The sequence below is a fragment of the Castanea sativa genome, chromosome 11, assembly GCF_040712315.1.
Source record: "Castanea sativa cultivar Marrone di Chiusa Pesio chromosome 11, ASM4071231v1".
Classification (NCBI taxonomy): domain Eukaryota; kingdom Viridiplantae; phylum Streptophyta; class Magnoliopsida; order Fagales; family Fagaceae; genus Castanea; species Castanea sativa.
This window is the reverse complement of record NC_134023.1, coordinates 52919499-52932227: the sequence shown is the minus strand read 5'-3', so window position 1 is coordinate 52932227 and position 12729 is coordinate 52919499. Positions and strand designations below refer to the sequence as shown.

At 31.8% G+C, this 12729-nt stretch overlaps 1 protein-coding gene across 1 annotated transcript; it reads left to right on the top strand.

Annotated features, from left to right (window-relative positions):
* Nucleotides 1-3182: 3182 nt before the first annotated feature.
* LOC142615235 (UDP-glycosyltransferase 87A1-like) lies at nucleotides 3183-7098 on the top strand. Its single transcript, XM_075787951.1, has 2 exons — nucleotides 3183-4049; nucleotides 6069-7098. The coding sequence occupies exons 1-2, from the start codon at nucleotides 3548-3550 to the stop codon at nucleotides 6953-6955; spliced, it is 1389 nt and encodes a 462-aa protein (XP_075644066.1). The 5' UTR covers nucleotides 3183-3547; the 3' UTR covers nucleotides 6956-7098.
* Nucleotides 7099-12729: the final 5631 nt, after the last annotated feature.

The following is a 12729-nucleotide window of genomic DNA, read 5'->3' as shown; positions in this document are numbered from 1 at the left end:
TAGATTCATCTGAAATCAAAATTTTTTCCCTACTATCCCTTCTTATCTAAAATTTTGGGGCCTCCCTTCCACTTGAGGGCCTTAGGCAATTGCCTAATTGGCCTAGTGGAAGGGCCAGCCCTGGGGTCATATTTTCTATGTCTTGGCTTATCTTTTAATAAAATACATTTTACTTGTAATTGAATAGATCTAATATGAGTTTAAGATATTAAGAAGTGTGTTAAACAAATATCACAAGTGTTATCATTATATACATGAAGATTGAACCACGAAACAAGTGAAAAAAAGAGTTGAAATAGTGAACCTCGACACTAGTCTCGACACAAGCTCAACACTAGTATCTATTGAGACTTAATGAGTAATTCTCGACACTAAGCTCAACACCTCTCAATCTATCGAGCTTCGCGAATTCATAATTCTCATATTAGAATTTTGGCCTCTGATGACTTGGATTGCTAGGGTTTCATTCACTAGACCTCTAGACCATATAAAACCTTTATTTTAAAGTCATCATAAACACAAAGACTCAATTTAGAGAATATACACTCTGTGAGAAGCTACCATATTCTTGTGCACCTTAAGATTTTGTAACCAAGTACTTCAAAATCCTCAACGTGCTTCAAAATCCTCAACGTGCTTTAAAGTGAAGAACTTTGCATCCAACAACAATCAATCAGTTGCTAGGAAGTCTAACATGTATTGGAATTCGTGCATACAAGAAGAAATCTCTACAAGATCAAGTCCAATTGGGTATTGGAGTGAAGGTTTAACTGTAAATTGGTATTTTGGGATAGTCCAAGGTAGTGGTAAAATTCCTTATACTTGTAAACGCTTGATTCTTGATTAGTAGATTCTTAGGAGTGGTGACTTAAAATTCACTCGATGGGGTTTTTGCAAGAGGCTTTCTCCATTCATCAACAAATCACCGTGTCAATTTAATTTCCATTGCAATTGGTTTATTTGGTGATTTTTTTGTGCCTCCACGATTTGCATGTAATTTGATATAATTAATCAGCTTAGGTAATTGAATTAATTAATCGGAGTCAATCCATAACCCAACAAAGTTGATAGGAGCCTTTAACAATTGAAAGCATGACTAAGTGCTAAAGGCTTTAATTAGCGTAAAGATGTTGACTATGAACAAAAAGTTTTAGCCTTTCACTGTTGTAAGAGAGGAATGAGAGAATTGTGGGAGGCACAAAGCCTACCAATTGATATTGAAAGAAGGATAGATTTTGGCTCCAAGCATGTTTACAACCTTAGGCTTCAACCTATAATAAGAAGATCATATAAGTTTACAACCTTAGGCTTCAACCTATAATAAGAAGATGATATAAGTCCTTGTCATTTGAAATGTATATGATTCAATTGATTACATGATAGGTATACATATCTATCTTATTATTGTGCATTGAAGCCTAAGGCTTCATATACATTTAGAGCTAAAGTTAGTTATTTCAATAGAAACATGTAGTGTTCAAATTAATTCCTCTTTCCTCGACTATCCAATAGTCCAAAAAGATAAAAAATCAAAACTATAATAGAGGCAATACCGTCATTTAGGTGATATTATATATCACATATATCTTGGAATCTTGATATTCCCTTGCCAAAGTTACTAGTTTCTCACATTATCAGAAGATCTTGAAGAAAGAAGCACAAATCTTCAGTTCAGCTACAAGTTCAAGGCTGTGCACGCGCTACACACGTTGAATTAAAGCTGTGTATATTTCAGTTATAAAAGGAATACAGAAAATATTTTACATCATGGGGAGTTCTTGGATTGGTTGGAAAATTTAGCTAAATGGAAAATGATTTCCATTGACCGTAAAATAACAACCCCCTGAAGTGTAAAATAGTCTACACTTCTATTTTACCTTCAAACCACTTACACCCATTTTCAGCCTACTTGAGAGAGAGAGAGAGAGAGAGAGAGAGAGAGAGAGAGAGAGAGAGAGAGAGAGAGAGAGAGAGAGAGAGAGAGAGAGAGAGAGAGAGAGAGAGAGAGAGAGAGAGAGACTTTAGATCTCGCCGTCAATCTTACTGTCTTTGCCTCTCTCTCTCTCTCTCTCTCTCATGATCTAGTGGTGAATTTGTGGAATTGAGATTTTTTTTTTGTTTTGTTGTTTTTTATTTTTTTTGTTTCTTTGGGTTTATATATTGGGATTTTTATTATAATATGTGTTTGGAAGTTGAGAAAATGTGAGAAATGGGTAAAAAAATGTGTTTTCGAGAGCATTTTCAAGAACAAAAATAAACACATGAAAATATTTTCCAATAGATTTTTTGAAATGCAACCAAACATTTAAAAATATTTTTCTTTCCCAAAAACCATTTTTAGCTGAAATTATTTTACACTCTGAAAATATTTTACATTGAACCAAACACAGCCTAATTAAGTACTTGTTGTATTTCCTTTATATAAATAGTTAGTTTGTAACATGTGTGTTTACTAATCCAACTGTACTACACGTGTGTTTTCTAATCCAACTATAACGAGGGTTATAGTTTATCTAATTGTTTGGGGAACCAACTAATTCGGTTAGATAAGAGTTTTCCTTTGCTTGCTCTATCTATTTACTGTTGAAAATTCTGCTAAATAGCATAATATTAGGAATAATTTGCTAAATAGTATCTGACCAAACTTATTTAAATTCTATTTAGAAACAAATTATTTAGCTGAAACTAAATTTTTGCTAAAAGTATTGTAGATAAAGCTAAAAGGTAGCTAAAACAGTACATTAGAACCCATGAATAGTACCAAAAAATGCAATGAGACCCATGAATATATAGTAGCAAGAATAAACTAAATAGTAAATAAATAAATAAATAAATAAATAAAAATGGCTTTCTAAGCCAATGCCAAACACAACCTTAGTTATGTAGCATATTTTTGGAACTCGAGTTTATCAAACTTGAATTCTAAGTAAAACTTGAGTTTACTAAACTCGAGTTCCAATAATAATCAAATTACTATAATGCTTGAAACTTGAGTCTCACTTGAAGCCCGAGTTTGACTTGAAACTCGAGTTTAATAAACTTAACTTCTAAAAAACATGCTACATAACTAAATAAGTTTTGACTAATCCTTTTTTTCTAAATATTTCAAAAAAAATCATGAAGTTTGGCCCCAAAAAAAAAAAAGAGGCCATTTATTGTGGGGACCGTATACACAGAGCCTTGATGTATTATTCAATTCATTGAGTAAAATGAGAAAATTTTATTTAGCATTTCTTTGAGAAGTGCGTTTTGCGTGTTTTTAGTAGATCTCGTATACTGTTTATGGAACTTACAAATATATGTTCTAGCAAAAATAATTTTAAAATTAAATTTTATAACACTATTTTCATATTTAAAAATTATTTTTTATATTATTTTTAGTTTTCAACTACAAACTATATCCAAACAAACGCTGAGTTATTTAGTTTTTCTTACACACATCACTGTATATAATCTATTCTCCACTTCAGTACTCCATCTTGCTCAGACCACTTTGTAGTAGTTTCGTTTGTATTACGTTTCCTCAATCTCATCAGCTTCCATCAAAATGGATCCTGAAAAAACAGAACAGCCTGAGCCAACCGTCTGCCACCTGGTGGCAATGCCGTATCCCGGTCGCAGCCACATCAACGCTATGATGAATTTGTGCAAGCTTCTGGCTTCAAAAACCGCCGATATTCTCATCAGCTTTGTCGTCACCGAAGAGTGGCTCGGATTCATCAGCTCAGAGCCAAAGCCACCGGCTCAGATACGCTTCGCCACCGTACCCAATTGCATACCTTCCGAGGTGGGTCGTGGGAAAGATTTTCCGGGCTTTGTGAAAGCCGTGAGTACGAAGATGGAAGTGCACTTTGAGGAGCTCCTGGACCGCCTTCAGCCGCCGGTGAAAGCCATCGTGGCTGATACTCATGTATTTTGGGCTATCGGCTTGGGGAACCGAAGGAATATTCCGGTGGCCTCATTTTATCCTATACCGGCGATGGTGTTCTCAGTGTTGCATCATTTTGAACTGCTCGTGCAGAACCAGCATTTCCCGGTTGATTTGTCAGGTGCGTCTCAAAACCTTATCTTTACGGTATCTATATTATATTATTATCTTAAGAGTTGGTTTTTGGTTTAATCAAAAGAAAGAGTTGGTTTTTGTAATTTATTCCTCGAAAGGCGTAAACTAAACAACAAATGTACATAAAATTTTTTGGACTCACGTGGTCTGTTGGGATTCTGGGAATGATGCATAAGAAAACTTAAAAAAGCGACTTTCTATTAAAAAAAACAGAAAGAAAAAGTAAATAATTTTTTTGTCTGCCTTTTGTTTTTATTTTTTTTAATTTTTAATAAAAATAGTACCAAATCATCTATAAAATGGTTTATAATAAAGAAAGATGCTAACAGATGCTCTTATGACAATTGTTAATTATCCATTTAAAGATAGTTTTTATGGAAAAAAAAAATTAATGTTTTGACAGTTTTTTTTTATATACAGGATATAATTTCTACTCTAGTCTAATCTAAGTGTAAATGTGTATGAATCTCCCTCTTGAAGACTTGAACCCAGACCTTTACCCCTCACACTCCACAAGCATTTATACTTGTGGAGTGACTATCGCACCAAGGTGTGCGGTGGTGACAGTTTTTTTATTTCTCATAAAAGTGATTTCAAACTTTCTTAAAATGAATTTTTAATCATTAACTTAAGGACACTCATTAGCATGACCTATTAATAAATACTTTAAAGGAACTTGTTACCTGGACCCAATAATAAAACTAGGAAAGACCCCCTAAAGATATCTTTTAGCCAAAAATGCAATTTACATTTGATGATTTTATTTAAAAATAATTTTAGTTCTATAAGTTTGTTGGTTATTTTAGTCTGATAATTTTATTAAAAAAAAAGATTTTAATCCGAAAATTTTGTCCAAAGATTATTTTGTTTAGTAATAATTTAATGTTGCTAGAGGGACAAACTTCAAATTAAATGACTAAAATGGTTTTCAGACAAAGATACCAGACTAAATTAATAACTTCAAACTTAAAGAAATGAAATAATTTTTAGGTAGAGTTAATGGGTGTATTGCATTATTATTTTAACGTAAAGTAATTTTTAAAAAATTGATTATGGAAATCTATTCGTTCATTTGTATATCTATATTTCAAATTAACTAACTATTTTTTTTTTTTAGAACGTGAACCAGCTATTACTTGGTTGAAGTAGTGACTTAATGGTTGCACCAAATCATTATATCAGATTAATAAACATCAGTAATTGACATTAATTTTTTTTATTCCATGTTCGTTACAATTTTGATAATAAGGACCATTGTGTACTTTAACATTATATATTAAATATTTTTTTATAGATAAAGTTTAGCTTCAAACATGTTCGGAATCTTAAGCTCTAATTACCAATAAAAAAATAATATGTGTCTCATCAATTACATGACAAAGACTAATTCATCTTTTTATTAGTGTTTGAAACCAAACATTTTCCTCTCCTATGCTGCAAAAATTTTAAATAAATAAATAAATATATATATATATATATATATATTCTATATTCTTGAATTGATTAGAAAAATTTAATTGAGCTAGGTAATTAGGACCAAACAGTTAGAAGTCGCAAACTCGTATAAATAAGGTGGTTGCCAATTAATATCAGTTGGGAAAAAGGATTTTTTTTTTGTTTTTTTTTTGTTTTTTTTTGTTTTTTGCTGAATAGTTGGGAAAAAGTTGTTACTCTTACACACAATTAACTCGTTTATATAAGGTGGTCATCAAATCAAAGTCCAAACAGTCAACCAATATGGTACATGACCCAGAAACAGCTTTTTTTCCCTATCAAAGTTTTGTATATTTGCAATGATAGATATTCCATATCACGGGCAGTGATTATCAAAAAAATATCTTCAACTGCGTTAAAAGATTGGCCCAAAAAATGCCACTAAAGAAGCTTAAGCTTCGCATTGTATCCCTTTTTTGTTTTTGTTTTTGTTTTTTAGCTTCATGTTCTAAGGCAGTTTTTAGTATTTAGGCTTTTCACTTACACTACTTTCTATATGTGTTTAATTAAGAACGGGGTGATGAGCTTGTGGACTACATCCCTGGAGTTTCTACTATCCGTATTGCTGATCTTCCCACCTTTACATATGGAGATGGTCGACTAGTCTTGCCTGGAGTCCTGGAAGGTATTTCAAGCGTGTCCAAGAAAGCGCAGTATCTTCTATTCACCACCTTTCACGAACTTGAAGCTGAAGCCATTGACACTTTAAAAGCCAACTTTCCTATCCCTGTCTACCCTATTGGTCCTGCCATACCTTACTTAGAACTTGAAGAAAGTGCTTCTATAGCTAAAGCTAACAATGGTGTCGACTATCTCCAGTGGCTTGATTCTCAACCTCCATGTTCGGTGTTGTACATCTCAATGGGAAGTTTCCTTTCGGTTTCAAATGCCCAAATGGATGAAATTATTGGTGGTATAAGGGACAGTGGTGTTCGGTGCTTGTGGGTGTCACGTGGAGAAACTGCGCAGTTCAAGGATTTTAGTGGTGATATGAGCCTAGTGGTACCTTGGTGTGACCAATTGAAGGTGTTGTGCCACTCCTCAATAGGAGGGTTTTGGACACATTGTGGCTGGAATTCCACTCTTGAGGCTGTTTTTGCTGGTGTGCCAATGCTTACTTTTCCTATATTTTGGGATCAAGTCCCAATCAGTAAACACATTGTGGAGGATTGGAAGATTGGATGGAAGGTTAAGAAAGATGTTGGAGTTGTGACAGGAGGTGAAATTTCAGAGCTTGTGAAAAGGTTTATGGATAACGAAAGCGATGAGATGAAGGCGATGAGGCAGAGAGCAAAAGAATTTCAGAAGGCAAGTCGACGAGCAATTGCGAACGGTGGGTCATCTGATGCAAATCTTGATGCTTTTATTAGAAATATTTCAGAAGGCCACGGTCATTAAGCAAATTCTATTGTATTGTGTTCATTAATCAGTTGATTTGTAGGAGTTGACTGTAATTTCATTTAAGATCGTGCAGTTTCAGACACTTTATTGTTCAACAATTTCCTAAAAAATAAAATTGAAGCTGTCACCCAAGATGCACCAGGAATTATAAAGGGAAAAGATTCTAACCAACTTTACCTTTCTCTCACTTACAATAACGCGTGCTCAAAAACTTTTCTTTTTTTGGTTTAATGTCAAAACTTTCCCTTTATCCTATGGTATTTATGCATTTCCCAATGCGGCTAGTATATAAATTAATGTCTTACATGTGCATTTTTGCCTAAAGTTTACTTCAATTTTATTCTAAAACTAAACAATATATATAAATTAATGTCGTACTTGTGCAAAGAGAATTTTATCATATAGGCCTCATCGTACACACTATGCGCTTGCTTAGAAGCTTTTCAGTGCTTTTGTTTGGCAAATCCTAAATTAGCACCAGTCTTAGGTCTATCAAGTTCACTTTATTTCTCATCATTTTCAATGCTTTCAATTGAAACACACACACACACATATATAGATATACAGGGGTATATGTTGTCCATTCTTGCTTTTCCCTAATTTGTTTCGTTGATTCTTTTTCTGTTGTAGGTGAAACACGTTTGCAGGGGTAAATGTTTATATATATATAATTTTTATTTCTTGGAATGAAGAAGGGGTCTTTAGTTGGACTCATTAACCCTACACCACGTAATAGTAAAGGTAATATCATGTGTACTACCAGAGCTTAATAAGCTATCAATGTGAGCATCATTGAAGTGCCACTTCTCAAACCAATTTAACTCCTACCAAGAATTATATGAACTTATGAAGCAATATGAGAATTCTTACCACCAAGTCATATCTCACAGTGGTTGCAAGTGTAAATAGTTTGTGGATATGTGTTTTGTCTCTTAATTCTTTTTCCATTACAGGTGTAAGTGTGTAACACGCTTGTAGGGGTAAAAGGTTTTTCCATTAGTGAGCATATATATATATATATATCTCGCACGACATGGTCAAAACCAAAATTCCCTTTATTTTAGAGGAAATAAACCCTTAAAATTTTGGTTTAAGTGTTCATTTGAATTTTTTTTTTCTCATGAACAGATAGTCACGGTTTATTAGCAAATGAACTTTTGGATTAAAAAAAAAAAAAAAGTAAAGAAAATAATGAAAAGGTGTATTCAAAAGAATGAGCAAAACATTCTTTTAAGAAAAAAAAAAGAAATAAGATTTAAATGAGATAAAGAGAAAAAAAAATCAGTGGGAAAGTGTATTTCAAAAAGTAATTAAAAAAATGAAAATGAAACTTTTATTCTCCAACTTGGGTGAGAAAATGCCTACACTAATGGAGATTATAAGAATCTTTCATCTATCCATTTAAATATTTGAGAGAGTGCAAAGAGATAGAAATGAATGAAATGAAAAGAATATTTCAAGATAATTTTTTTCATTTTCTTGTTTGAAAATTTAAGTAGGAGAAATAAGAAATACTATTTCCTTGTTTGAGATTTTGAGTAAGACAAAATATAATAGGTAGAAGGGAATATTTATTTCTCTATTTCCGTCAAAAACTCAAATTTTCATTTTCTCAAAATTAGGTGGAGTTTGAGAGAATAAAATTAAGTTTAATGATGTAAGTTTTATATTTATAGGTTGGAAACCATGAACAAAAGTAACAACTTAGAACCTAGCTAGTTTATCTAGTTTATTGGCATTGAATTAATCTTTGGATCTAGACAAATGAAGGTCTGAATAGTTTAAGACTCAAGAATGCAAAAAATAGACTGCTAGAAGGCTGCATTTCAACTGCAACACAACAAGTCGAAATCCACTTATCTTGACCAGTCGAACTGCACATCTCAACCGATCAAGATTCATGCATATTTTACAAACAACTTATTTTCTTAGCCGTTTGATTTATGGTTTTGGTGCAACTCAAGTACATATAAACACAAACCCTAGAGCAAGTTTTTACATACACATGAGGACAGTATTTCTGTACATAGATCTAGAATTTTCCAAGTCCTCTTGAAGCATCAATCGAAGCAGACCTTCGTATATACAAAAGGTCTGGTGATCAGGTGAAGATGCTGCAACTTGTTGACTGCAATTATTGGCTAAATCTTTGAGAGCAGGTCTTAGAGCCATGAAGTGGAATTTCATGTGCAACAAATTAGAATAGAAGAGTTTGTGAACATCAGAACTACGTGTGGTCATGTCAATAAGTATTACATGAAATAACATTGGATTTAGGTTTGAATCTTTGTATAAACTTTCATTCTATTTTAGTGGATTTGTTACCATGAGAATTGTTTAGGTTAAAGCCCCTTGGTTTTTTTTAGTAAAACTGTTTGTTTCGTTAATTTTCCTAAGTTAATAATTCATGTTTGTGTGAAGTTATTCAATTTAGATCTAAAGCTTAATTAATCTAATTAATTACTTGGTTAAGAATTGATTAATTTTGTGACAAATGCGGCCTAAAACTTGAACAAATTAAATTTAAATTGAAATGGCCTTAATATTATAATACTCTTTTGTACTATATAAATTTTCTATAATACCCTTCTCTTATTATTTGCCTCACTCTACCGAACAAAATAGTGCCGGCATCAATTGCTATTGCCTAACGCCCCAAGTAAAAAATCGTCCCCAAATTTTAACTAATAGGGTTATTTCTTTCATTGTAATAGGATTAATTAAACCAAAGTATTAAACAATAAATAAAATACTTTTTTTATCAAATGAAAAAAAATGAAAAAAAAAACCGAGAGAGAAATGCAACATCCACAACCTTTTCTACTATACTTTTACAACAAATCTTAAGCAGTAGGTTGTTACAAACTGTTATTGATAACAAAAAAAAACAAAAAAAAATTGTGGTGGATTCAAATAGAAACCAAGAAACAACTTAACACCAAAGATTTGTTATGAAAAATGTTATAAATATAGCACTTCTCAAAAATGAAAAAGAAAAAAGAGTAATATACAAAAAAATTCACAACATTTTTCATAATAATTGAGTTAGAAAATTTGTAATAGTTTTCATCTAGGTCCACTACTAACATAATTCTTTTACTTACCACTATCAATCTATCACATCAACAAGTGTAAAAAGTTTTGTCAAATTTTTTGGGTTTATAAACATTTTATAAAACAAAAACGAAAAAAGAAAATAAAATTTACGATGTTCATGTTAATTAGTAATAATTTTGCATATAAAACAAGATAATCAGTTTTCACCTACAGCTCCTAAATATATCAAACCTCTCCTGCAAAAAAGTCTCTCTTTCGAAATTCTGAAATAAGATAAAGAAATAATTATTAAAACCAATATATATATATATATATATATATATATATATATATATATATTGTTATGAAGTATTCATTTTCATTACTTCTCACAGGAGAAGTTCAAATAATATTACTTACATTAATTCATTTTAGTATTATTGTTTTAACATCTAAACAAGATAACTAATTAATGGTCCGTTTGGATTGAAGAAGAATGAGAGGGTGAGAGAGAGGGAATAGAGTAGAGTAGAGTAAAGTAGATTAGATTTAGCACAAAATTAATTTATTTTTAGCCAATTCTACTCTACTCCTCTTCACTCTCCGTCTTTCTTCTCTCTATCCAAACAAGCCATAAGAGTAATGATATAATACGATGGACACCAAAATAAATCACCGACTTCACTTTCTCACATCTTACTCGTTTATTTTTGACTGAACCAACCAACACTAAAATAGAGGGAATGAAAACTCTCTGTATCTACAATTAATCATTGGATTCTCCGTTCCATTCACTCTTCTCGCGAAAAATCTTTCCAGCAGACAAAAAATCTTTGTGTCACTTAAAAGCAAGATCATGTTTCAAATAGCTCGTATGTCCGATAGAATGTGATTCCCTATCAACAATTTTACTCCACAAAACCGAATTGATTATTGAGTATCTTGTCAGCTAAAGCATTTTCTCATACTGTCACTGATTTTTGCATCAATCTGCAGTCTTCTACATGGCAAAATTCTGCAAAAAGGCACAGGCACTTGGGGAGATGGGATTGTTGAGACAAAAAACAGCTAAGCAGGCTTCTACAGTGTGGGCCACAGCATTTATGGCCTGTTTGGAAAAAAAAGAAAAAAGAGAGAGGAGTAGAGTAAAGGAAGTAATTTAATTACCTTGTTTGGAGGTTTTTATAGAAATGAGTGAGAGAAGTTTGAAAGGGTTTGGAGGGATTTCAACTACCTCTAACCCCTCATTTTTAATTCTCCCAAATTGAAGAGATTTAGAAGGAGAGTAGAGTGCATAAATTATTGACCAAATAAATTACCTAATTTACCCTTATTATATAAACAAAATTACAATGTTTTGTACTGTTAAAAAAAAAAAAAAAAAGCTGTAACCCACAAATTTCTCTCAAGCTCTTTCAACTCTGTTCAAAATTTTGTTGTTTTGTTTTTGTTTGTTTTAGCTGAAACAACCAGAAATCGTTGCTCCACTTGAAATTGGAAAAAAATTGAGTTTTTTTTTTTCTCAGTATTTTCTCAGTAACCAATCAGTGCGTTAGTATTATCTTTGTCCGAATTTGTTTGTTGTCTTTGTATTTTCCTTCAACATTGTCTGGTTGCTGTGTACGGAGAAGACAAAAGTGAATTGAGTTTGATTGCATGATTTCCCTGCCCTTTCCCATTGTTTGGGTAGTGAGAAAACCAAGGAATTAATTTGAATTGATGGAAGTTATTGTTTTGGTTTGATGTGAAGTGGTATATGTTTTCTGCAACAACTAAATTCTATATTTTGTTGATTTTTTCAATAAACAAACAAACTAAACATTTTTTTTTCTTATTTTAATCATTATCAATTAAGGATGGATTTTTTTTTAGTATAATAAAAAAGCATAAAAAACAATTTAATCATAGATCAATGTTGATTATTTAATTCACATAAAAAAATATTAAAAAAAAATATTGCATACTATAGTCATAATTATTTAATCTAACAAATTAATCATAGACTAATGTTGCAAATCTATTTTCAAATAGGGGTAAATTTGTCTATTTAAATCATTTCTTCTTATTTCCATCCTTATATTTAAAACATCCAAACAAGAGGAAGAGTTAATTACTCACTTTCCTCTTACTAATTTTAAAAACTTCCAAATAAGGTGGAGGATAACCATTCCCCTCTACTCTCCTCCTTTTCTAAACTTCCAAACAGACCATTAATCCTCTACCAACATGACAAAATTGAAAACGATTCAAGGGAATCATTGATGTCTATGATTACGGATTTCAAATTCACACGAATTTCTTCTTTAATGGCTAGGAGGGGCTGCTTTTGATTCAGCCCATTTGGAGTTCCCCAGGGTCTCTGAGGCAAGTCATTAGTTTTCATAATATTATAGACCTTCAACTCTTTTCACAAAAATTGTTCATACTTTTTGTAAATCTTCTGTAAATAATGAATGACACTTTCTCTACATGTATCAACCACTTCTGTTTTTGTTACCATTTTCAAAGACTATTTCAACAATTGTGAAAATATTGTATGAAAAGTTATGCATGTAATACATCTGTTGGTCACCCATTCGTAACAAATGATTGAAATGATATCCCAAAAGCTATTTCATAATTTACCAATACTGCATGTCTTCCCATTTTTTAGAGTTTTTTTATGCCTAGCAAAAAAAAAAAAAAAAAAAAAGCAACGCTCTTTGTTAATGTATGTATAAATGACTTTGTGTGTG

Bases quoted from the DNA above. Each gene is read 5' to 3' on its own strand.
- LOC142615235 (XM_075787951.1), top strand. From the start codon at position 3,548: ATGGATCCTGAAAAAACAGAACAGCCTGAGCCAACCGTCTGCCACCTG. The intron at 4,050-6,068 runs GTGCGTCTCAAA...TGTTTAATTAAG, and splicing joins TTTCCCGGTTGATTTGTCAG to AACGGGGTGATGAGCTTGTG.